The 27,293-nt window shown below is 44.5% G+C and overlaps 1 protein-coding gene across 1 annotated transcript in view; it reads right to left on the bottom strand.

The window, feature by feature from the left end:
* Positions 1-24,414, bottom strand: part of SRD5A2 (steroid 5 alpha-reductase 2) — a 30,949-nt gene extending 6,535 nt beyond the window's left edge. The window contains exon 1 of the mRNA XM_059835743.1: positions 24,125-24,414. Coding sequence (XP_059691726.1) covers positions 24,125-24,408 — 284 coding nt within the window. The 5' untranslated portion in view covers positions 24,409-24,414. The remainder of the gene's footprint in view (positions 1-24,124) is intronic.
* Positions 24,415-27,293: the final 2,879 nt, after the last annotated feature.

Below are 27,293 nucleotides of genomic sequence, written 5' to 3'. Positions count from 1 at the left end.
TTTCTTTCAGTGCAGTATTAATGACTAATCCTTTATTCCTTTATTATCTTTACTGGCCAAAGGCACTGCATCTGACTAAACCATTGCCAACAGCTTCTTTTTAAATGAGTGAATAATAAATTATTCATCTTCTTCTCCATCATTTATTTTCTAGAAGGACAGGTTTTGAAGAGAAAATCATTTGACATTGCATAAAATTTCATCTTAAAGGTATTAGTCCAGCTCCTGGAAAACTCCAGAGAACCGCACCCAAATGGGGGGAAACTATAGGTTTGTTCTTCTTTCCACAGAAGGTGGAAATCTTTTCACAAATGTTACCATAACCCACTAAGAGTGGGCTCTCAGTCCTCCTCCAAAAGATTGTTAATTGGAGATGTTTATGCTGCTGCTGCTGTGTCTTCTCCTCTCGAGGGCCCAGATGCAGTAGGTCAGACAGTAGCAGCTCACATTTTCCAGTTTGGAAACTTGGCATGTTTCCAGCGCTCATGAGGTGTTTTAACCTGGGGCAACTGGGTCCAGGGCTCAGAGCTGGCAGCTAAGAATGGGAGCACCTGGCTTCCTCCCACCCTGCGGGTCACCATCCTACTGCTGTATCTGCCCATCTAGCCCTCTGCCACCAGGCCTTCTCCTGGGTCTAACGGGGATCAACTAAGGGCCGGGAATCAGAGATACTGCAAAGGCAGGCAGGGCTGATGTGGTGCCTTTCGCTCTGAAGGCGGGTGCTGGCCATAACCCAGCTTGTCCTACACATGCTGGGGCACTGTCTGAATGCCTGGCCCATCCCCTGTGACCCTGGGCAGCCTCCAGAAGAGAGTTATGTACTTCTCCTGACCAGGGCTGCTCTGAGTCCCTGCAGCAATTTTTCGGCTCCCCTTGGATGATGGGGAGCAGCGCCTGCCCTGCATCCCTGGTGAGGATGAACCAACATGCTGAATGGTGCCTGAGAACCATTTCCACGTGGTCCGGGCTCCACACGCTCCAGTTCCTCACTTATCCCGCCCAGACGTACAAAAGGTGAGGAGGGCTGGTGGTCCAAGTGAGGCCAGGCAGCCAGGCCCCTGCGAGGGCAATGCCTTCGGGGCCCTCGCAGCTCAGAATCACAGAATCACAGAATCACTAATGTTGGAAAAGACCTGTAAGATCATCAAGTCCAACCATTAAAAAAAAAAAAAAAAACCAAAAAAACCACACACAAAACCCCACCCACACCACACAGCACCATGCCCATCAAGCCACATCCCACAATGCCACGTCCACACGCTCCTTGAACACCTCCAGGGAGGGTGACTCCACTACCTCCCTCAGCAGTCTATTCCACTGTGTTACCTCTCTCTCAGTAAAGAAATTTTTCCTAATATCCAGTCTGTACTGACTCCATGGCCGTCTGGGACTGAGCGTTGGAAAACGCTCCACTGAGCGGTGGGTATGGGCGCCATCGCTGCAGGGGTCACACAGGCAGGTGAGCTGTGCCTCTCCAGCAGGGTAGAGACACCCTGCTACATCGAGAGCACATGTCGCAGTCCCTTTTCTCACTCCTTGCTGAGGTGCTGTCTGCAATTCTCACTGCTTTATTGGTACCTTCTCAACCAAGGCCTCTCTAAGTCAGAGGACACTTCTCTAGACTCATTGCTGCAGCTCCCTTCTTAGGGGGGTGCTTTCAGTTTTCTTAGTTTGTACAGATATCTGTACCCCAGGTGATAAGCAAAACTATGTGATTTGTGTTACACTAACTACAGAACAGTCAGACCTGAAAGGATTTCCCTACTATGAAACAGGGGAGTTCCCTTCAATCTGTCTTGTGCACAGGTTGAAAAGATTGGTGTCCAAACCTGGGGAGATGACACCAACCTCAAACCAGTTTTATTTGCCATAGGTTGTCACTGGAATCACATTGCTGGGGAGCTGCCGGCGCCCCTAGCATAACTGACCACTTGGATGAAGGCTCAAGATGTTCACAAACATGATGGACTTCTACCTGGGGTATCTGTGATGTCCTGCACAAAGCCTGTAATTGTTCTGGAGACTTACGGATGTCAAATAACATGTCCCAAAGACATTTGCTGCTGAAGAGTCTGTACTAAAATCTGCACATACTTTCTCTTTTTGAGCCCAATCCTGTAGGTTATTTGTGGATTGCACTCTGAGGTAATTTTTAACTTTTACTATTTTTAAGTTGTGTTACACTGATTCTCATTGAATACTTACAGGAGAAGCTTGTCAAGACTATACTCCATGCATAGTCAACACCAGGGCACAATCTGGTATCTAATTTTCCTGTGCCCAATTCAAAATTTTTCAGTTATCCCAGATTGGGTTTAAACAAATGTAACTGTTAAAATGTCAGTTCCAAGCAGCAAGCAATCTTGCTATCAGTTCAAAGGGAAAGTAAAATAAAATACCCCAACATACTTTCAAAACGGAAATGAAGCATTTTAACCTTCCCTTATCATCATGTCTGCAGATGCCCCGGCATCACAAACCGGGGTAGGGCCTCCTCACCCCTCATATTCCCCTCTTCAAACATCTTACCTTAAGATGCTTTACCCTTCCTCACTTACTCTTATGGACTCTGCAGTAGCCCAAAAAGGTCAACAAGCCAGGAATATTTAAACAAGGAGAGCAAGTAGGTTATTAGCAGCCACTTGTACTGCAGAGGGTGGACTGTGTCCCTATTGCTAAGAAGGTGTGCACAGTGAGACATGATCTGGCACAGCCTCAGGAAGAAAATCTGAGCTACGACCCAGGTCACACACACACCAGTAACGCTGGCATGCAGGAATGCTGGACTGGCCATTAAGCCCCTGGCAATACCCACTGCAGGTACAGGACAGACAGCAGATCTCTTGACTGCAGTATTGCAGTTGTATCTCATCTCCTGATGTAAGGAAGGCTGTAAGTTCAGGAGCTGAGCTTTTTTTCCTGAGCTGATGTCTAGCTGCAGCTGCCTGCGGAGCCCACCAGTGCAGAGGGTGCACAGTGGCTGTGCATGCCACCGGATGACTGCCAGCTGCAGGGCACGTCTTCCTCACCAGGACGGGGGCTGCTCCATGCCCGATTCCTGCATCACTGGGACTGTGTGAAACCATCAGATAACTGTAATCACTTGCTGGTCCATGGCCCAGTTTGTAAACTCATCTTAAATCATTGTCCAGTGACTGTGATGGGAGCAAGAGGACTCCCCTTTTATTTTAATCATGCAGATTTACAGATCTAGTTATGACTAACACAAAGTTGGAATTAGCTCCTCTTTCCAAGCCACATGCAAAACATCCTACTTCCATGTTCCTCTAAAGATCTTTGGACAAACTTTTGATGACTATAATTTAAGGAAGAAGAAAGACATACATATTACTGAAAAGCTTAAAATTTAGCTGTATAAAATGATAGTAAACCTGTCATGTCAGGTTCATTTCCAAGTATTCTGTCTAAAAAAACTTACTCAATCTACAATCTGTGGGCTGTTTGTGGCCCACTTATGAAATTCATCCAACCTGAAGCCTGTTCGTAGGGACACTACTTCTTTGTGGTCTCTTAGTAGCAGGTTCAGGGTTGGCTGAAGACTTCTGGCAGGAGCAGACTCATCTTTCCTGGGCAAGAGACGCAGGCGCACATCTGATCAAGGGATGGGAGAAGGACTGAGGAAACCCCGAGACAGATGGCACCATGCTTGGGTTTGAGGAGTTCTTGAGAAGAAGGGCAATGGAGAGCAGAAAGTCTGGGCAGCACTGATTTAAGGCAAAGACAGCAGAAATGCAGAAGGATTCAGTGGCAAAATAAGAAGAGGCGTGGAAGAGACTGCCGTACTGAACCATTGAGGCTGCTGAATTTGGACTGGAGATTAATAAGTACAGACATATTAGAGATAAAAAATAACATCTAATATTAGAAAATAATTTATTTGGGAGAGCTGAATAGCTGTGACCAAGAGTTTTCATGATACTGAAGGGAAGTAAGTTTGAATGCCACGAACATGGTTTAGTGGTTTAGTGGGCATGGTGGTGTTGGGTTAATGGTTGGACTTGATGATCTTATAGGTCTTTTCCAACCTTAATGATTCTGTGAAAAGAAATGTCTGTTAAATGTAATCTAGAAACAATATTGAAGTAAAGAGCTCGGTAAGACTGGGAGAAGAAGGGGGATAACAACAGGTTACAGACACAGGCAGGTCCTTTAATAAAGAGAAGAAAAAGTCTAAAGGTTTGGAATGCATATTCATTTTCATATTTCAGGGGATAAATGGTATTCCATTTAAGAGAAGCAGAAGTTGATGCTGGTGGGCACCTGGGCAGCAGACCACCATTTACTGCACTTTCTTTTGAATGATCCAATATTGGCTTCTGTCAAAACAGAGTACTGACTGTGAAGGACCTCTGCTCTAATCCAGTATGACAACTTCAGGGTTTTGTAATATCTCATGACTAGTCTAACAGCATTACACACAAACTGAACAAGTTAAAAATTATAGAGTAAACTCCCTAGAATAGATAAGCAATTGCTTAACACCAGCATTTACGAGTGAAGCTCCAGAGTGATACTCACTATCCCAGGAAGGCTGACACTGTGGATGGCAGCACTTGCAGAAGCCAACTCCATCAAAGACTGACAGTCAAAGGGAATCAGCAACTGCGCTTGACTTCTGGCCACGCAGTTAAATACAGACTTCAAGTTGAAACCTTGGTGCTGGGTTAGAAAAGGTCATTTGCTTACAACTGCATTTGAATAAAGTGGAATTATAGGAAAAATATGCAAATATTTGCAAAAGCATGTGTATCTGATGCGAATGGCTAAAAATAATATGCTGCTTCTATATTATTGTCAATCATTGCTGAAAAAAAACCATGATGTATTTGACCTCGGATAAATTTAAGGAATCTGAGCTACGTAACGCTCAGTTCCAACACTATAAACACCTGAAGTCAGTCATCCTGAGTATCTAGCACTAGTCAGTAGTGCTTCATTGATTGTTACAAATTTTAGGTGTGCTACACAGTTAGCAAAGTAAGAAGGACAAACAAAGTTTAGGGATGAAATTGAGTCCTCTTCACATTGCATACAGGAATTATTAGATGTGCTATACTTAATAAAATACAAGTGGTTGAAAAAAGGAAGGAAAAGGAAAGGAACAGGACCTAAGAATGGGTATTTGGATTTAATTAGTAAAGAAGAACTGTGTAGGCTCGACTCCAAGGCAAAAATTTTTGCTCTTCTAAATTCACAACAGCAGGGAGGTTTCAAAAGTGTTTTGCAAGTTTGTTTATAAATTACTTCCTTACTCCTCTTGTTCTTCTTCCATTATTTCTGAAACTGTCACTGGAAAAATCTGGTATCTCCCAGTGATTACCAGCATCTAGTTAGAACCAACAAAGGAGGATTCTTCCTTGTCACTGGTAAAAAAGGCATTGAATCGTGAAAAGCATTGATATTTTCTACTGGCTTTAGCAGGTATAGGAACAAAACCCTATACTTCAGTTGTTATGTATTTTCTAAAGGGAAACCACGAACAGAATTATTGTGATTCGTGCATTAACAAGCTGCATCAGCAAGTCACAATCCATCAACAAGTTACACACAGTGTACATTTATATTGGTATATTTGTTTTTCAAATGTTTCCATTTTGGTGTACAAACACCAAATAGGTTTTAAATACTCTTAATTACAAAACATTATTTTATTTATATTTGCTATTAGCTAACCACTTATTTCTTCCTTTCTGTTTGTGATGTGGAAAGGACATCTGAATGAGAGCTGAACTAAAGATTGGGAAAAATTGATTGAATGCCTATAACCAAAGGCGACTGAAGCAAGAGCCTAAAACCAGCTGTTAATATCTTTCTCACCATCACCTGCCAAACTGGGCAAATTCATTGGAAAGATAGGGATTTGTTTTTAAAATATTTTGCTTTTCATAGCCAAAGAAGGTAAACTGAAGCTAATAGAGTGAAAGAAATACGTACAGATCCCTGTTGAAATCAGTACCATCCCATACAGACCCACAGTTTGTCCTCAGACACTACACAGCCAGGATCCTGAAGTCCAGGATGTACGGCATGATGGACCTTTTGTCTAAAAAGCCAAACACTAATATTTGTAACAGCCTCCTTGACTGGGATTGATATCTACAATATCAGGAGGCAGGACTCATTTCTATATTTAACTTAGGTAATCCTATTTGCTTAAAATAGGTTTGTTGAGTGAAGGAATTGACATAAATTGTTTATATTATAGGAAAGGGACAGTAGTAGCAGCAGCAGATGTCCCATGTCTTGACCTTAGTAAGATTTTTACACTGTCTCACATGTCAATCTTATAAGTAACTTGGGATTTCCTGGTTTAGAGGATGTTAGTTTAAGTGCCTGCAAAATTGATTGATAAATTATATCATTATATCAAGTTAACAATTGTTCACTACCAAACTAGAAGGATATAGAAGGTTCTGCAAAAGACTTTTCTGGTACTACTCAGGCTTTTTTTCATTAATGATATGCCTCTGGGGAAAAAAAATAATAGTCCCAATGCTTGTGGCTGGCACAACTCTGGGAGATGCTGCGCACACCAAGAGTGAGGGCTAGTGTTTACAATAATCTTGAAATACTCGTTTCATATTTTTAAAACAGTAGATTTGATTCAATAAAGACAATGGCAAAATACTACACTTGGGTAAGACTGACCAAACGTAAAAGACAAGCTGGAGAACAGGCTGGGTAGTAGAGGGAGTGCTGGTAGGTAGCAAACTGAGCATAAGCTAATGATGTCAGGCTGTTGCGAAAAAGGCAAATGTTAAAATGTAATGCGAGAACGGGAGTGCTGTTGGAGACACCTGAAGTAATCTTTCCCCTTTGCATGGTGTTAATAGGAACTTAAATTATACTGTGTCCAGCACTTTATAAAAGACAAGGACAAAGTGGAAGCAACCCAGAGAAAAACAACTGTGGTCAGGGAAATGTGACATGTAGAAAGACTGAAGGACTCAGGGTTATTTAAGCTAAAAGAAAACCAGTGGAAGACATTACAACTATGTACAAATGTATAAAAAGTTGCTGCAAAGAAGAAAAGAGTAAAACATTCTCCCTGTCTGTCAGGAACACAACAAGAAGTAAGAGGCCTAAACAGCTGTATAGAAAATGCAGCTTAGACATTAGGGAAGGACAGAGAAGCACTGGAACATACTAGCTGAAGGGTTGGAGGAATCTCCATCAATGGCAATTGTTAAGGACAGGCCAGACAAACGTCCATCAGCAAAGGCATATGCAGTCCTGAGACTGATCATCTTTCCTTATTCTGTGTATTTTACCCAGCAACTAGAATTCTGGGCTGTTGCAGGCTTGGTTGTTACAGAGCACGGGAGCTCATGGAGCTCTCCCCTGTGCTAATTTCATCTGCACAGGCCAAAACACTAAGAAGAAAATTTGAGGACTATATGTGGCCAGGAACTCTCTGGGAATGGGAACTTGGGGCTATCTTGGTGAGAGAGAGACTCTGACAAGCCGGGGTGCAGGAATGAGATCTGGAATTAGCTGAGCAAAAAAGCTAGCACGAGCAAAACTTTTTGCTCAGGCTGCGGACGGAACTCAATGCCAGGCCAGCTATCTCAGTTGAAACCCTAACTAAACTTTGTCCAGATTTATACTTGTATGAGGATTACAGGACAGGACAAGGGTCAACACGACTAGATGGATTGCAGTGATGACAAATGTGCAGATCTTATGGTGCTTCATGCGTACCTCTACTGCTTGATAGTATCTAAAGGGCAGCAGTACTTAAAAGATTATGAGAATGTTTGTTGTTTTATCTAAGCAATGGTGTGTCAAAGGCTTAGCCAGCCAAAGCATATATTTCAGCAAGGTATCTCACTCTCTTCTTCTCCAGAAATAACCACTTGATATTTATGAAGACAGATCACTTTGTTCCTATTGCTAAACTGTGGGTCTCTGCCAAAAGCATGAAACGTGTGCCAGAGTAACTTAACCAGACACTATGCTATGCACTTCAAAAAGCTCACTGCTCCACTGGAGCAGAGAGTTCAAAGAGTTCACAGAGGCTGAGAGTGTGAGCAGAACAAAAGGACACATCTACATGAAAAATGGTACAAAATTCAAGGATGCACAAATCTGCGCTCTTACAACTGCACTTAGAGAAAGTGTAATTATTTTCCGTAAGTGGTCCACATGGTGCTGAGAAATGACCAAACAAAGCCAGGTATTTGGTAAGCTATGCCCCTCCAAAGCTAAATCTTGGTCCGACTGTATCCGACCAACATACACTAGACTCTAGAGTTGCAAGACACATCGCTAATAGTCTTTAAAATACTTCTGACTTTTTCCACTCCAATAATTCCTTCTTTTCCTCTTTTATGCCTAAACTCCTGCCCTGTCTCCATTTTGCTCTTCCAGCCTTCCTAACTCTGTCCTTTCTTTGTCCTTCTTTCTTCAGATTCTTACCTTCTTTATCGCTCTTCGTGCGCTTTTTTTCCAATTAGGAGTTGTCCCTCTTGCTGCCCTACCACTGCACTCTGCCTGTGTTTCATTGTAGTTCTTTCACCTTTGTCCCTCTCCCTTTGCAGTTATGGCTGTGTATCTTTAGCGACAGGATTGCTCCTCTTGAGCTTCCTAACAGGTCTTTGTTCCCTCTGCAGCAGCTTTGCTTGATCCTGTAGCTGGAAAGGACTCAGCAATGACATAGGATTAATATGGTTTATATTGACCTGTACATGGAAAATGCATCACACTTCCTATACTATTTAATTCCATATTCTGTTGGCTTTGCACTGCCTCCATAACGTCATGTTTCAATAAACTACAAACTCTTTGCATAATTGGGGCATATAACAGCATTGATCTACACAATTGCTGCAACAGAAGCTGGCTGTTTGTTCCAGAGCAAAGTTGGACACCTGTGGACATCAGGGGAGGTGCAGATCTCCTGGGTTTCCTCTCTCCCAAGTGCCCATGCAGTTAGTTTGTGTGAGGGAGGAACAGGCCAGGTACCTGCTGGTGGAGGGTTTCTGGTGCCAGTCTCTAGCTGGGGAGCATGTCCACCCTCAGAGACCTGTGGGCATGTGTTCAGAGTCAGAGGCAGCATGCTCACTGCTCCATGCACAGTGAGCAGGCTCCCAGCTGCTTCGCCGGTCAGCCCAAGCAGCCATGCCTGGCAGAGGGGGTCACAGAGCAGGAGCAATGCTTTGGGGCTACAGGAGATGGAGATACACACCTAAAGACACGGGTGCATGAGGTGACAGCCAGCTGCAGGAGTCTCACCCTCAGCACGTGAGATTTGACACATCTGGGTTGTTTATTCTGCTACACGAAGTAGTTTGAGATGTGTAAGCTATGTGTTGCTGCAAAAAAAGAAAAAATCTATGAGAAAACTGAGGTTGCTCTAAGAAACTGAAAGATTCAGCAGTAAACCTCTGCAGCAGTTTAGACCTGTTGTGTGTTGGGAAAGTCTTCTTCATAACTGAAATGGCCAGAAACACTGCATACATTTTTTTCCAAGATGGTAAAAAATGTTAAAGCTGAAAATTATAATTTTTAATCCTTAGGCTCACATTTTGAAGAATATTGGTTGAAATGTCTTAGATTTGGAAAGGTAGCAATCCAAATTTCTTCTGAACCTGTATGAGCTCATGGTATCCATGGCAGGTACATACACACAGAGAGGAAGAGAATTTGAAATGGACAGGTCAGGTCCTGAGTTTGTGCTCATATTAAAATGATCAGAGGACTTAATGTCTTTTTTTTTTTCCTGAGAAAAACCATTACCATGGGCTGACTCTGAGTCACAGTCATCTTTGCTCCCTCACAAAATGTGTCAAAAGATTTCCTAACACTGAAAGTTGCTAAGTGAAACACTCAACACACAGAAATTGTCAGTATTAGAGGATCCCTTGATCCTTGGATTTACCCTGCTATTGCCCTCTAACATCATCTCCTTTTCCCTTCCATTTCTTCTCACTCCTGCCCCACCTTCTGCCCTAGCTGTTTTTAACAAATGTCCTACTTGTCCCTTCCTGTGCTACTCTGTCCTACCTGACCTTTTTATGTCTTCCCACCTTCTAACCCTGGCTGCAAGCCTCACAGTGTTTTTTTATTTCTCTGCATTCAAGACAACTTGTATTTTCCTAATCCATGCTGCCAGGACTCTGGCTGGGAGACCACGTCTTCCCTGTTGAACACCCTACCAGACAGAAATGCATGAAAAGTCTTGCTCTGCCCCTACAGTGGCAGCCTGGACAATACTTGGCTGGATTGCAGACTAACACGCTTTGGTCCTGCTTATAGCCTCAGGTGAACCAGAGGAACTGCTCTGCACGGGCAGACTCTAAAGATGTTAGCTGACAAACTTGATGTTTGAACAGATACAAACCCACTTCTCAGAAACAACTCCGCCAAGTTTCAATTGCTTTTCCTGGGAACACCTAGAGACGCATCTCTACACTTTAATGATTCTGTTTTTAAAAAAGGTTCTAAAGAGAACCAAACAAACACAAAGTACTCAATAGCATCATGTAAATTCAATGGTTGTTTCCCTCTCCTTCATTGTTCACAGGAGCATCAGAAGTTTTATAGACACACATGCATTGTCCCATTGGCTTTCTAGGAAAGCTGCTCAGCCCATCTTTACCACTATGTCGAAGTGCTGCATGTTGTCACTCTGCCCCAGGATCTGCTCCAGCATAGTCCTGCCTGGGAACTGATCTGTTCCTTAATATCTCTGATAGATAAACCCTCTTTCTCTAGTAGACAACACATCTCTTTGCAGACAACCTTGATACACTGACATTTTCCAAAGACATTTCTGGGAGGCAGTCTCCCAGCATGGAAAGTGTTGGATTAAGTTGGTGAATGCTAGCATAGTTATAAGCAAAATGCTATCTTATATATGGCAAAAGTTGACTGTGGGTGTTGCTACTCTATTACATGTTTATAAAGAGTAATTAGGAAGGAGGAGGTCAAAACCAACTTCCCTCAAACGTGACCTTTTTTTATTCTTATTGAAGGTCACATTTTGATGCATCTTTCTAGGAACAGTGAAACTTTCTCCCCATCCTTAGGTATTAATACAGTAGCAGTTGATGTTTCCAAAGTTCACAGCTAGATAGAATTTAGCTGGGTCTTAAAATGAATTTGGATGTATAGAAAAATATATGTATTTTTCTGCTTATCAGTTGACTTTTCCCATCTTCCTGCACTGAATATTTTAACCCAGTTTTAGTATTAATTTTTTTATGAAATAATTTAATTGCTATTGTTGTACCTATGAGATGTTCCAAAAAATAACTATAATGTCAGCTGAGTGGTCAGCAAAGATTAACAAAGCTCTTATGTTCAAATGGGTGTAGATGTACATGAATTTAATTATGTGACCAAATTCAGTAAGGATCATCCTACTGATCAATTCACCTGCCACATTTAAATCAACATCTAGAGGGAGAGGAGGACACTTCAAGCTGTGTAACTTAAGAATAGTCTCTTGATTCATAGTTTGAAAGTATTTCTCTATCATAATTTGTCTTGACCAAAATTACTTTGATTTTTGAAGGAGATACCAAGAATATAACTTACACAAAGGGAAATAGGTGCAGTGTCTGGGATGGAGGTTATTTGATAAATTTTTATTCTTAACTAAGCTCCCCAAAACTTAGAAATGACCTAATTGTATAAGCTTTTCAGTACACAAAGGAGCTTGTGAAAATTTTTCCTTTTGTCAAACTATATTTATTGGCTCAATAAAATGTGCTACCTTCCCCCATAATGGCTACCTCTCTTACGATAAGAAATCAAAAAAATAGACTTGTGGACCTTGAAAGAGCAAGGTCCATAACAAATTTCCCACTGTGCATATGGAATGAACCTTAAAACTTTTCTCTTGTTTTTTATTTCCTATTTAAAAGAGCAGCCCCAATAAGGGAATTCTACAGCCATCCCCTGATTAAAACAAGTAATTTCCTTGTTTGGTAAAAGCATTATTACTTTTAATTAAAAACGTTTACTGAAACTCCTGTATATACTTTAATCTTTTTTCTCTCTTAGTATAGCCCTTTATAACCCTGCTTTTCCAATATCAACAGCAGGAATCTGGTAACACAAATCCAGATCTTTACATCCTCATCAGTCTTATCAAAGCTCAGCAAAGTTCAGTGCTCAGAATGTATCTTCCAACAAAGCTTTAAACTCCCAGGATATCAAGCGTTGTAACTTCCTCACTGGGCCCAAACCTCACACAGGTTTTATCAGAGGGACCTATTTGTGCCTTGGTGACAGCCTCATGGCTGGGACTTCAGGTCTCTGCCCTGGGACTGCAATTTGAACAGCTCTTCGCAGAGCAGCTGGGACTGAGCACCCACCAAGCCTTTGTGTATTTATCAGTGACAGGCAAATAGGAGTGACAGAGAAGTTTCAGAGCAAACATGAATACTCCTTTAGCTATGGCACTGCTCCAGGTAGCAGAGATGGAACATAGAGAAAAAACTTCTGTGACCTGCTCTGCATTTACTGTGCTTCCCTTCACTTCTGGAGGACAGAATAGACATTCCGTGTATGGAGCTCAGGCCAGTGGACTGACTGCAAGACAACAAGTGTTGACTGGAATCATAAATCGTAACGCTGTGCAGCACATGAGCATACAAAACCTTCTTGAACAACCAGATTAGGGAATTACGGCCTTAGGTGGCATAGTAGGAGTGGTGGCTATGATGCGGAATTGAGAGCAGGAGCGTGGCACACAATAACACCTATCTGGGAAGAAAACCTGGAGTATAAATACATAAAAATACATATATGGTTATAAAACCATAAAGGATTGTAAAGCTGCCTGGTAATGACAAAATAGGACAAATGAACTGACATCAGATAGAAACATACTGTTAACAGGCACGTTGTCTTGAAAAGAAGTGAAGAAAGATAAAAGTCTTAAGTTACCTCTGCAGAAATTCTTCCAGTCCAAGAGATAAAAGGAAAAATTATGTGGGTAGACTTTGGGCTGGGCAAAAACTATAGGTTTCTGTAATCTTAGCCCACTCCCAATGGGAAAGGAATTTATAGATAGGATTATTTGTGCTAATAGTTAGGAAGGCAATCAGCTAGTATTCTATTACAAGAGCATAAGTAGGAAGGTATTTAATAATGCTAGAGGAGACTGCAAGGAAGCAAACTCCATACCAGCACTGGGTACATGAACATTTTTACACTTCTATGCCAAAGCATACAAAGAGATATTTTTGTTGACTATTCATACATTAATTTGAGGAACCTGGGTAAAAATAGCAATGAATCTAGTATTTTCACTGAAGAGAAATTAGCTATTAGCATTACTGAATCACAAAAAGTTAAGCTCATTGATTGGCGAGCAAGGAACACATGAAAGAGGCAGAGCAAATGGCCAGCCTCTGTTAGGGATGTCACTACCAAATCTAGAGTTACTGGTAAGTCCAAACAGCAGGAGACAGGACGCAAATGTATTACTGTGTAGCTGGTGAAGGCCAAAATGAATATGGTTAGGGTCTATTGCAAAGCATCGAGGTGAAGCAAAACAGAGAATAGGATTTGTTACTTGTCAAATACCCGCATGTTGTGTATTGAGAGATTAATGAGAGGTTTCACGAGGCCAATAATGAAAATGTCTTTAGTTATTGACACTTAACGATGGTGATTTTCTAAGACAAAAGGATAAAATAACTATTGCTATGGGGAAAAAATTAAACTCTGGATTTAATCTGGTGGTTATTACGTGGTCTGATTATATTCACTATTGGCAAGGAGAGTGCCACTTAGAAATATATAGATATACTTCAGACTTAATCTAATTTCTCTGTTTATCCACTTCATGTTTCAAAAAACATAACTAAAACTCCTTATGAACCAATACAAAATACCTCTAAAAATTATGAGCAAATGAATTTATAAATTACTTACTCTTTTGAGGCCTGCGTCCAGCTGCATTTCTCTGGAGGCCTGAGCTGCTTTTCTTACTGATCACAAGTAGGCACACCTACATGAAAAAATGACCAGCATGTCCAGGTAAATGCTGCACCTGCCTGACCAACCAGGCAGTACAGGTGGGCTTAAAAAGGGACTAACTACACAAGCCACATTCTGCAGAGCCTGGGGAGCGGGAGAGTCTCTTTCTTTTTTCCCCCACCTTAGTTTTGGAGAGAGAGGAACTGGCCAAAAGAAGTGTAAAAAACTTATGCAGGGATATTGTTATCAAATGCTCCTGGTTTCCCATTCTTTTGCCATGAAAGCCTGCTTACCCTGATCTTTTTAGAAAGATGCCAATTTGTAGAAAACCCAGTACAGGCACACTAAATGGATCACCTGCAATCAAAGGGGTTTGGGGATCCAGCTGTGTCTGAAAGAGCAGCCTACTTAATGTCTGTCAGATTCACCTGAGTGCACTTCAGCAACTTTTTTTTTATATACTGACAGAGTAAAAGATTATGGTTTTGATTGAAGACAAAATGGCAAGATAAGACAATAAATAACCAACTGTAACTCTAGGTGGTATTTGAAACTGAAATGCCTCTTTAAATAGCTGTTGCCTCAGATACTATGGGCAGCAGAGTGGGTGGCAAGTGCAGCACCCTGTCTTTTACACCAGTACCTTCAGGATTAGCTTTGTAGGTCAGTGAGACAAGGCCTTCTGCCCGTGCCACTGAGCATGGTGGCATCTCCCCTGCTCCCTCGCTACTCTGTCTTTCTCACTTCTAGGAGAAATGCAGCATTAAGGTTTATATGGAATTTGATTGTGATGGCTTCCTCTCATCATCTTATATTTTGTTTCCCATCTTTGGTTTTTGAAGCTGAACTGCAAAATAGAAATGCAGCAAACTTTGTCATGTGGGCATGAATGACACCACAAGCCAGAACCTGGGCAGAATCAAGGAAGACTACAAAGCCCTGGGGGTGCAAGCAAAAAGTATTGGTGCCCAAGTTATCTTTTCTTCTGTTTTACCAGTTAGAGGAAAGGGTGCAGCCAGAAATAGATGTGTAATGCAAATCAACCTCTGGCTTCGTGGCTGGTGCCGTCATGAGGGTTTTTGGCTTTTATGACAACAGAACATTCTTTGATGACTATAGCCTGTTAGGGAGGGATGGGATCCACCTGTCTAGAAGAGGCAAAAGAATCTTTGGCAGCAGGCTGGCCAACTTGGTGAGGCAGGCTTTAAACTGGAGGACTCAGGGCGCTGGGTCCAAAGTGGCAACACTCTCGCCTTTGCAACCAGCTGGGGAATAAGCCAGGCCAACCACAGCAGCGACAAGTGTTCCTTAGCTGCCTCCCAAGATGAGAACCAGAAGACCAACCACCTCAAGTGTATGTATACTAATGCACACAGCCTGGGGAACAAACAGGAGGAACTGGAGCTCAATGCTCAGTCAGAAAGTTATGATATCAAAGGAATAACTGAAACACAGTGGGACAACTCATAAAACTGGAGGATTGGATGGATGGCTATAGGCTGTTTCATAAAGACAGGCAGGGAAGAAGAGGAGGAGGAGCGGTGCTCTATGTTAAGGAATGTATAGAAGTCAAATACGGCGATTGTGGAAGCCCTATTGAATGCCTCTGGGTCAAGATCAGACGGGTCATCTCCAAGGGGGATCTTGCAGTAGGCATCTGCTACTGACCTCCAAACCAAGATGATAAGGCCAACAAAGCAATATCTGGGTCACTTAAGCAAGCTTCGGGTGAACAGAACCTCTCTTCGGGAGAACCAGAAGACCAACCACCTCAAGTGTATGTATACTAATGCACACAGCCTGGGGAACAAACAGGAGGAACTGGAGCTCAATGCTCAGTCAGAAAGTTATGATATCAAAGGAATAACTGAAACACAGTGGGACAACTCATAAAACTGGAGGATTGGATGGATGGCTATAGGCTGTTTCATAAAGACAGGCAGGGAAGAAGAGGAGGAGGAGAGGTGCTCTATGTTAAGGAATGTATAGAAGTCAAATACGGCGATTGTGGAAGCCCTATTGAATGCCTCTGGGTCAAGATCAGACGGGTCATCTCTAAGGGGGATCTTGCAGTAGGCATCTGCTACTGACCTCCAAACCAAGATGATAAGGCCAACAAAGCAATATCTGGGTCACCTAAGCAAGCTTCGGGTGAACAGAACCTGGTTCTTATGGGTGACTTCAACCACCCAGCCATTTGTTGGAAGAACAATACAGCAGCTCACATGTCATCCATCAAGTTCCTGGAATGCATAGAGGACTCCTTCCTCATGCAAATGCTAGATGTGCCAACCAGGAATGAGGCACTGCTGGACTTGCTACTCACAAACCGAGAAAACCTGCTTTGTAATATCTCGGTTAGTGATAGCCTTGGCTGCAGTGATCACAATACTGTGGAGTTTGGGATCCTGCTGAGCATGCTGAAGGTTAGTACTAAGACAAAGGTTTTAGGTTTTAGAAGACCAAACTTCAGCTCACTCAGAGCTCAGTTGGGAAGGATTCTGTGGGAAGATTCCATGGAGGATAAAGGAGCTAGCAAGTGCTGGGAGTTTTTCAAGAATGCTCTCCTGGAAGCACAAAAACAGTTCATCCCCTTTAAAGGTAAGGAAAGTAGGCGGAGCAAAAGACCCCCTTGGCTTAACTGCGAGCTTCTGAGTCGGCTCAAAACCAAGAGAGAAGCATACCAGAGATGAAAAAGTGGACAAATACCTGTTGAGAACTACAAGGGCATTGCCAGGGTGTGATATGCAGTTAGAAAAGCAAAAGCTCAGCTCGAATTGAAATTGGCCAGAGATGTCAAAAACTTCAAGAAAGGGTTCTTCAAGTGCATAAAGAACAAGCAGAAACAGAAGGAAAATAGTGGCCCGCTGTTAAACAGGAGAGGTGAATTAGTCACCAGCAATGCTGAAAAGGCAGAGGTTCTCAACACTTTCTTCACCTCTGTCTTTACCAGCACTGTTGGGCCCCAGGTCTTGGGAACACAAATCCAGGTTGATGCAAACAGACCCACCGTCAGTGAAGGAAGAGTTGGTATGTGAACTGTTACAGGAGCTTGACCCCTACAAATCGATGGACCCTGACATTATCCATCCAAGGGTGTTAAGAGAGCTGGCTGCCATCATTGTGAGGCCGCTCTCCATTATCTTTGAGAAGTTGTGGAGATTGGGGAATGTCCCAGAAGACTGGAAAAAGGCTAATGTCACCCCCATCTACAAGAAGGGCTTAAAGGAGGATCCAGGAAATTAGAGGCCCATCAGCCTTACTTCAGTCCCTGGGAAAGTTATGGAATGAATCCTCCTGGGGGCTATCACAAGTCAAATGAAGCACATGATTGGGAAAAGCCAGCACGGATTCCCCAAGGGCAAATCGTGCTTGACAAACCTGATCGCTTTCTATGACAAAGTAACCTGCTCCGTTGATGTGGGGCGAGTGGTGGACATTGTCTACCTGGATTTCTCCAAGGCTTTTGATATGATTTCCCACAGCCTCCTCATAGAGAAACTGATATATTACGGTCTAGACAAGCAGTCTGTGCGGTGGGTGAGGAACTGGCTGACAGGCTGCACCCAGAGGGTGGTGGCAAATAGCTGCTTTTCAAACTGGCAACCTATCACAAGTGGGGTCCCCCAGGGATCGATATTGGGCCCAACGCTGTTTAATGTTTTTATAAGTGATCTGGATGATGGGATCGAGTGTACCCTGATGAAGTTTGCCAATGAGCCCAAACTGAGTGGGGAAGTGGACACTTCAGAAGGGAGAACCACCCTGCAGGAAGACCTGGACAGGCTGGAAGAGTGGGCTAACAAGAACCTTATGAAGTTCAACAAGGACAAGTGTAAGGTCTTGCACCTGGGAAAACATAATCCAGGAGTGCAGCACAGGCTGGGATCTACCTGGCTGAGGAGTAGCTCTGTGGAAAGGGACCTGGGGGTCCTGGTGGACAACAAGCTCAATATGAGTGAGCAGTGTGCTGCTGCAGCAAAGCAAGCCAACAGGATGCTGTGCTGCATCAACAAGGGCATCACCAGCAGAGATAAAGAAGCCATTATGCCACTCTGCTCAGCGCTTGTTAGGCCACACCTGGAATGCTGTGTTCAGTTTTGGTCCCCACTGTGCAAAAAAGATGCGGACAGGCTGGAGAGGGTCCAGAGAAGGGCCACAAATATGATCAAAGGACTGGGAAGCCTGCCATATGAGGAAAGGCTGAGACAACTGGGTTTTGTGCAGCCTTGAGAAAAGAAGGCTTAGGGGAGACCTTATCACCATGTTCCAGTATTTAAAGGGTGGCTACAAAGAAGACAGAGACTCCCTTTTTTGCAAGAAGTCATATGAAAAAGACGAGGAGTAATGGGTACAAGTTACTCCTGGGGAGATTCTGATTGGGCAAAAGAGGAAATTTTTTCACAATGAGAACAATCAGCCATTGGAATAATCTCCCCAGGGAAGTGGTGGATTCCCCAACATTGGACACTTTTAAGATTCAGCTGGACAGGGTGCTGGGCCATCTTCTCTAGACCGTGCTTTTGCCAAGAAAGGTTGGACCAGATGATCTTTGAGGTGCCTTCCAACCTGCACCATTCTATGATTCAAACAGTCTTCTCCTCACCACCTGAGGTCTTCAGCTGGCATTCTCACTGTATTCCTTAATCAGCACAGCCTCTCTAGCAGGGAAAGCTGTACTTCAAACTACGTTTCAAAGCAAAATACTTTGTAAGTCATTTATCACAAGAAGTATTCCTGTACATGCATCTTACGCCACTCATCATTTTCAGCTCATGGCCAGCTTTTCACAGAGGTTGCATATACAGATGACAGACTTGGTTTTCAGTGCTTTTTCTCACTTTCTTCCTCCTTTTCTCTGCCTTCCCACCTCATCAGTTTTGGAGGCCCTACCATCACAGGCCCTACTTTATGAAAATGAAGAAGCTATGAGCTTACCTAAACCAGATGTGATAAATTCAGATTTTTATAGGATGTTTGCCTTAGCGCCATAGAGCATTTGGATTTGATTAAATTCACACCATGCTGCGGTAATAAAGTGCACATTGAGAGATGAAGAGCTGGCTAACTAAGGATAGCAGACAAAGAGGCAGGGGGTGGGACTGGGGATTCCTCCCTTCCCTTTCCTCCCCTCAGCAGCAGCAGCAATCTGCCTTTAGCCCTTCATGAAAGCCTCAGGGAACGCACCATCTTGTGCTTGCCACAAAGAGAGAGGCTGCTGCCTAGTGGTGGCAGAGAAAGACGGAGAGCTTACTGCTGTCATGGTTCACCACAGGCGGCTGGACTGTTGCTTCTGGGCCAAGGCGGGAAGGGGGAAGGTCTCATGGCTCCATCCACCCCCCTCTCGCATCCTCTCCAGCAGCAAATCTTTGTATTAGACTGCGCTCTGGGATGGTTGGCTCTTTGGCAAGCAGTTGGTACTCAGACGACCATCTCCCTGCTCTTTCAGCAGTGTGCTAGATGGGAGCACACCACCTACCAGACCTGGCTGTGTCACAGGGCTCCACCGAGCAAGCAGAGAGGTCCTAAAAAGTCCTGTCAGTGAGGAGCCATCAGCATTAACCCAGGGAGTTTCCAGAAGAGGATTAGGGTGGTCCTTACAACACTCCAGCATATTGCTCAACAACATAACAATAAGTACAAAATTACCACTGATAAAGCTGGCACATGGCACAAATTTTAGACAAGTGGTGAACATCAGTGTGGGTAGAACAGCATTACTGAGCACTAAGCCCATACAGAAAAGTTACTTTAAAATCAAAGAAATGCAGCCATACAAACGCAAACCATTCCTAGGGAGCGGTAGATTGTAACACCATTTACAGTTGTGGTTACATTAGCTCCAGGGTGCTCAAAGTAGCCTGGAAACACAGGGCTTCCTAGTGTGACTCCAAAACAAAAAGCGCTCTTCCGATCTGTAAGCATGGGAGTAGCGTATGGGAACAGAACAGTGATGTTGTCTCTAGATATGCTACTAAAACTCTGGCATTGTATTGTACATCCAACACTGATGTCTTCATTTTGCAATGGATGTAGGAAAAGACAGGAAAAAAGCCACAGAAATTATTTGAGGGCTGAGGGAAAAAAAAAAGTCTTGAACTGAGGGACTTCAGCTGTGGTTCAGTAACATGATAAATCTCGTTTAGGATACCTCACATCAAATAAAAAATGTTGCAGCTACTTGATACCACGTGCAAAAGCAGAACAAATTAATCTTGCTGGTTTAAACCTGTTCCTAAATTTACGAAAAGGTAATTTCATCCTGACCAGCTTCATGCTGGATGAAGTATCATGTGTCTGCACCACTCTGTGTCAGATCAGGTAATGTCTGTTCCCCTGTAGCTGGCATAAATCCACCATAAAAACATAAATCCAGCATAAACATCATATCATGTGCAGTAGCTAATTCATCAGAAATATGATAATGTACTCCTATATTATCTGGATCACACTCGTGCAGATGGAGGACCTGACAGCTCTGTACAAGCAAATTGAAAGATGATCTGATTACTGTGTAAGTGATATCATGGTAAGAAAATACTAAAGGATACTAAGGAGTACTTTAAATTAGCACAGAGCAAGAAATAGCAAGCACCACTGGGAAGAAATCAAGGCTAGTCAAATTCAAGCAAGACATTTTAAACATGTTGTTTTAAGTGATAGTGAAAGAGTTCAGAAGACTACACTACCAAAGAAAACAGTGGATTCTCCATAGAAAATGATGGATCCTCCATCTTCTGGGGTCTTCAGATCAAGACTTGAAGTTACTCCGAAATACATACTTCAGTCAAACACAAGCTACTGGGACAGCACAGCTGGTCATAACACATAGGAAGGCAAAATAGCTAGCACAGAGGTCCTTTAAAAATCTATGTTTCTCCATTATGGACTATATTGTCCTTCTGAGCATACCTCTAATCAAACCTTCCCTTCCGCATGCATGTTTGGTGTAATAGATGAGACAAAATTAGGAATGAGAAAAGCCTCCCTGTGGAGAGAAAGAAGTCACTAAATTATGCAACAATATACGAAGAAACTTTTCTCTGTTTCACACAAACATAAAGGAATGCCTAAATACAGATGTCAGATGATCAGTAGTAAAAGTAGGAGTAGATTAATAAAATATATTTTTAATTAGAAGTGGAACAGCTTTAGTCACTTCAAAATTTTAAAGTCAGGAAAACTGCCGTAGGCTACATCCATTAAGTAAAGGTAATTTTATTATTGATCAATTGTATGTTTTACTCATTAGGCTTGCAGTTAAGTTTAATCACGAAAGTATTTAAAACTGTTGTTAGATTATTTCTAGTGAAGATAATAAATCAAAAAAAATATCAAGATGAAGTCTGGCTGTTATATCAAAGTACTGAACCTCTTCTCAAATACTGTATGCTGATGAAATGCCTTAACCCAGTGTGCCCAGTACCCCCTGCTCCTAACACCTCGTAATACGGTTAGCGTAACCAATGCCATTTTATAAGGCAAACAGCCATAATACGTCAGCACGCTGATCACCTATCACCCTCCCCTTTCTTTCTACCCCTTTTTCAACATTGTGATAAGACAGTTTGCCCACCAGTGTTGTCGCCAGGATGTGGTGGCACCTATTACGGAACAGAGAAGCATAACAGCACATGAGATACTGCCTATAAAATCCAGCAGCTGCAAGTGGGCTTAGACGGGAACTGCTGCTGGACGGCAAACCCTGTGATCCCCTGGGGGTGAGGGATGCTTCCACCGTTTCTTCCTCCGAGGAGTGAGTGAGTAACTCATGTTCTTTTAGGTAAAGTCTGAGTCTAGATTACAATTATTGTATCACATGCTGATCATTAGGAATTTGACCTGATCTGCAGAGGGTCCAGGTGACTAAAAAGTCTAGGTAAATAAAACATCTAGACAGTAAGAAACCTACGCAAATTATTAGAAATTCTGTTTAACTGCAAGCTATGCTAATTGCTAAAAATTCTGTGTAACAATAAGCTATGCTAACTGCCAGAAATTGTACAAAACAATAAGCTATGCTGATAAAATTTTTGTGTAATAATAAAGCTCGAATTATAACCACAACCCTGTGGCCATTGGTCATTCTACCAAGGATCCCTCAAAGAACCTGCCTATCCCCATAGCATCAAGTGACACCCTGAAAAACTCCTAATTTGCGATTTTTGTTGCTCTTTTACGTAACAATAGAGCACTAATGTTTAATACAATATTTCAAATATTAATTGATTCAGTAGAATCTGAGAATGGCTTGCACGAGAAGAGGCAGGACACCGTAAGAATAATACTGGAGTAACATGCAGTATTAGAAACAAAATTGTTATACAGAGTTGGTTAAAATGAGGGCTTTTATTTTTACAAGAGAAGAAGTATACTCCAGCCACAGATGAGAAGACACCTGAATTATTTGAGAAAGAAAATGTATGAAAACACAGTGCTTCTGCGTAAGTCTAGCAGTAATATTGAAAAAGAAGCCACTGACTCAAAAGATGTGTGCATACCGGTAGGGTAACATTTCTTTCAGTTGTCTGCTGGTGCTCATTGATTTCTGTGTTTCTGAAACAATCAGGAATTCTTGAGAATAGCAGAATGCATTAAATTAAATTTAGTATAACTACATATAATTAATACATCTAGCTTTCTGGGAGACAAATGTGTTACAGGTAGTGTCCTCCAGCTTAGTGCAGCAAAGAAAAGACAATAGTGATAACGAATATATCTTTAACATAGTGTTTTAGCACTTTAAACCATTCTCTGTTTTAAATTTATCTACGACAGCCTAGAGTTTCTATCCCTAAACTGTCTGTAGAGATACTGCATCTGGATTTTCAACATATTGATTTTGGTTGAGTTGCAAATAATAATTTCTGATCACTTATTACATGAGTGTCTTCTATTTCTAGGAAGCAAAATAAAAAAATGAAATAGGAATTAGGGTAAAAAATGTCAAACCAAGTCAGAAAAAGTTTTGCCTCAGAAGCTACATAGCTCTTTACTATGTAATGGCATAACTTTGTCAGATGCACTTGCCATTTGTGAAAAGACAGTTTTTTCTGTGAACAGAGAACCAAGAGTCAAATTGCTCATGAAGGAACTCCAGAGAAAATGGAAGTGGAGCAGAAGATAAAACACACTCAGCTCAATATGTCAGAAGATATATTCTGGTGATATACTCCAGAACCAAGTCCCACTGACTGCAGAACCAGGTGACAATTGGAGAGCTATGTCACTTCAAAGTTATCACCAACAGTGAGTCAAAACTCTACTTTTTCTTTGAGCTCCTGATTAGTAAATACAGAATTAATTAGTTACAGCTTTCATTGACATCTGATATGACAAAGTTTCTAAAAAGAAAAAAAAAAACCACAAGAAAAAAGATTAATTGGTACTTTGGTAGTGAAGTGGGAATGACGAATTGAGCGTAAAGAACCAACTTTTGTATTGTGGTAGAGAAAGCCTGCAGTGACTGTTTTTTCCTGTGCTAACTGCACAGCAATGCGGCTCATTCAGTCCTCGCTCTCTCACTGCCGTAGTGGTTTTGCATTCGGGCCATCCTCACGCGTGTTCCCACGGCTTGCTTTGGCGGCCGGCGCTGCTGCCGGCGCTGCATGTGATGCGCTTCTCCTGCCCGCAATAAACACTTCGCATGTTCCTTTACATAATATTTGGGATAGCTTCACCCAAAACTTCGCTCCAGCTTAGCGAAACCTCGTTCTATTTTTTTTTTAAGCTAAAAATCCAAAGCACACGTTCTCTCCCCTGCTTCTAACCCCCGAGTACCACCTGCTCCTTCCCCCGGCGGCCAGGACGGGGGAGAGACGCCAACCCAACCGGCCCCCCACGTGTCGAGCAAAGCCCAGGGGCGCGGATTAGCTGCTCCCGCGCCCTCCCGCTGGCGATCATTAGAGGGACCGCGTCGCACACGGACGGGAGCGATGCTGCAACCAAGACCTGCCCCAGCCCCACCGCCCACCCGGCCCCGGCTGCGCCCATTCCGCAGCTTCTCTTGGTTTATTATTTCCCCCGTTTCCCAAGAGGAGGCCGCAGCTCTTGGCAGCCGCCGCTCGCCCCCGGAACGCTGCGGGCCGGTGGCGGGGCGGCTCTGGGCGGCGCAACGGGCAGGCGGCGTGGCGGGGCGAGCCGCGGGAGCCCTGCCCGGCGGCGGTACCTGTAGAAGTAGTGCCAGCAGAAGAGGCAGCAGAGGAGGCGGCAGCCGAGCGGCTCAAGGCGGGGCGGGCTGCGCAGCGCCAGCAGCAGCGCGGGCACCAGGAAGGAGGGCAGCTCCTGCAGGAACCAGGCGCAGCGCGCCGGCAGCCGACCCCGCGGCCGGCACAGCCGCTCCTCGTGCTTCCCGTAGCGGGACGGCACCCGGAGGTACAGCGAGAGCTGCAGCAGCGCCAGGGCGCCCAGCAGCGAGCTGAGGGCCAGCACCAGGCTGGGGAAGCACTGCATGCTCGGGGGCGGGCGGGGGCGCCGGGCAGCGCGGGGCACCGAGGCAAAGAGCCCTCGGCTAGCGCCAGCCCGGCCTTATGAGAGCCGCGGCGGTCACCCCGCCCCGCCGCACTGCCTCCCATCGCCCGGGCTCGTCAGAGGGCGCAGCCCCTCTTGCCGGCGCGGGCGAGGCGCCCCAGCCCGCCCAGAGGGGAGCTGCCCCCCGCCGGGCCCGCTCCGGCCCCTCCCTCAGCCGGCCCGCTTCGGCCCCGCAGCCCGGTGGCGGCCCCTCCGCCGGGAGCGGCCCAGGGGTGACGGCGGCGGTTGGCGGTCAGTGCGAGGGCGGTCTCTGAGGGTCGGGGGGCGCGCGGGAGTGGCCAGGCGGCACCGCAGGCGGCGGACGGGCTGCCCGTGGCGGGGGGCGAGGCGGCAGGCAGCGGGGCGTCTCAGGGGCGAAGGCGCAGCCCGGAGGTGCGGGTGTGTGGTTCCCCGCGGGAGGCAATTCCTCCCGGAAGGATGGGAGAGGGGGCGTTTCCTTCCCTCTGCCCCAGGGAGGTGTTGCAAGGCTTGGCTCATCGCGGCCTGGCAGTCCCACCCTGCGTCGCTGCGTGACTTCTGGGGCACCAGGCACGCGGCTGTTTGCAGGCCGTGAAAAGGTAACTCAGCCTGCAGTGCTTCTGTCGCCATAAATGCCATGCCGTGCCTCGCCAGGTGATCTGTGATGTGCTGGCTGAGCAGCCATCTGGTAGCAGGGAGTGCTGCTCCATTTGCGTGCAGGCAGAGAGTAAAGGCAGAGAGGTGCTAAAGGCCAGATGAAAATTAACAAATGTAGATACTCGTGGTAGGACTGGGGAAACCCTGTCCAAAACCTGTGAGTCTGACAACTTCAGCTCATATTTGAGATAACCAGAGCATGCTTAAACTTTTTAAGTGCTCCAAGTTTTAGTAAAGATAGCCCTAGCTTTGCAGTATGCTCAGAAGCCCTTCAGTCTCAACCACATAAAGCAATTTTGACAATAGTTTGCCTGAAACTACAGTCCAGCAATTAGGCTTTTCTTTGCCTGTTTCCTCAGGGATCTTCATTTGGTAAGGATTGTCAGGGCATTGAATTACTGCAGGAGGGCTAACAGAACATTCAGCTCTCTATTCATAGAATCATAGAATCATTTAGTTTGGAAAAGACCTTTAAGATCATCAAGTCCAACCGTAAACCTAACACTGCCAAGTCCACCACTAAACCATGTCCCTCATCCACACATCTTTTAAAAACTTCCAGGGATGGTGACTCAACCACCTCCCTGGGCAGCCTGTTCCAGTGTCTGACAATCATTTCAGTGAAGAAGTTTTCCCTAATATGCAATCCAAATCTCTTCTGATGCAACATGCATCCATTTCCTCTAGTCCTGTCACTAGTCACTTGGGAGAAAAGACCAACACCCACCTCTCTGCAACCCCCTTTCAGGTAGTTGTAGAGAGCGATGAGGTCTCCCCTCAGCCTCCTCTTCTCCAGGCTAAACAACCCCAGCTCCCTCAGCCGCTCCTCATAAGACTTGTGCTCCAGACCCCTCACCAGCTTCGTCGCCCTTCTCTGGACACGCTCCAGCACCTCAATGTCCTTCTTGTAGTGAGGGGCACAAAACTGAACACAGGATTTGAGGTGCGGCCTCACCAGTGCCGAGTACAGGGACACGATCACCTCCCTACTCCTGCTGGCCACACCATTTCTGATACAAGCCAGGATGCCCTTGGCCTTCTTGGCCACCTGGGCACACTGCTGGCTCATATTCAGCCGGCTGTCGATCAACACCCCCAGGTCCTTTTCTGCGGGGGAGCTTTCCAGTCACTCTTCCCCAAGCCTGTAGCATTGCCTGGGGTTGTTGTGACCCAACTGCAGTACCCGGCACTTGGCCTTGTTGAACCTCATACAATTGGCCTCGGCCCATCGATCCAGCCTGTCCAGATCCCTCTGCAGAGCCTTCCTACCCTCAAGCAGATCAACACTTCCACCCAATTTGGTGTCGTCTGCAAACTTACTGAGAGTGCACTCGATCCCCTCATCCAGATCATTGATAAAGATATTAAACAAGGCCGGCCCCAGTACTGAGCCCTGGGGGACACCACTTTTGACCGGACACCAACTGGATTGTTACTAGCCATTACAGCATATCACCTCAAGGCCATGAATTACAGTTGCATCTGTGTCATTTTGCAGCTTCACTAAGAAAGCAGTTGGATCCAACTCTGCAAAGGATTGGACACCACACAAAATGCTCTTGTGGAGCAGAGGTGGTAACTGTTTTTCATTCAAGGTCTGAGTGGTGAATGTGCTAATCTAGGATGTAGGAGACTTGGGTTAAATTGCCTCCTCTGTTTAAGTGGATTCTCTTTCTGCAGAGACTGAACAAACCACCAGGCTACAGACTATCCTGTAGTCCAGGAGGCACTTGGTTTGTTATGTTGGCTATTCTATGGGGCAGTTACATAAAACAGAGGAGTGGAGCTCTTTCAGCCATGGACAATTTCTCCCTTATCCTTGTAGAGTGTTGTAGTCACAAAGGTCACGTTCGTTGCAGTAAGTAAAACAGGTCAAGGCTTTGCTGGCCTTGGAGATGTATGGCATATTATGGCTGTCAGCCACGTGCCAGAGCACTCTTATCCCACAGAAGATGCCTGTCTGCCTCCAAGCTGCCTGCTGGAGACAGCCTCTGGCGCATGGCGTCTCCCAGCTGCCTGTAAAGTAGAGCTAGCTGGTCTGGACCAGAACTGTGCCACGTATCCTAGCCATAAAACAACATAGGTGATGGGAGGCTAGTGGCGTAGTGGTATAGGCATCTGTGTTTGAGAAATGGTTCCTGGCTGTGAACCATCAGTGGAGGAAGGTGCCTGTTTCATGAAGCAAATCAAAG

Source organism: Gavia stellata, chromosome 2, assembly GCF_030936135.1.
Source record: "Gavia stellata isolate bGavSte3 chromosome 2, bGavSte3.hap2, whole genome shotgun sequence".
NCBI classification, from domain to species: Eukaryota; Metazoa; Chordata; class Aves; order Gaviiformes; family Gaviidae; genus Gavia; species Gavia stellata.
This window is presented reverse-complemented; position numbering and strand designations above follow the sequence as displayed.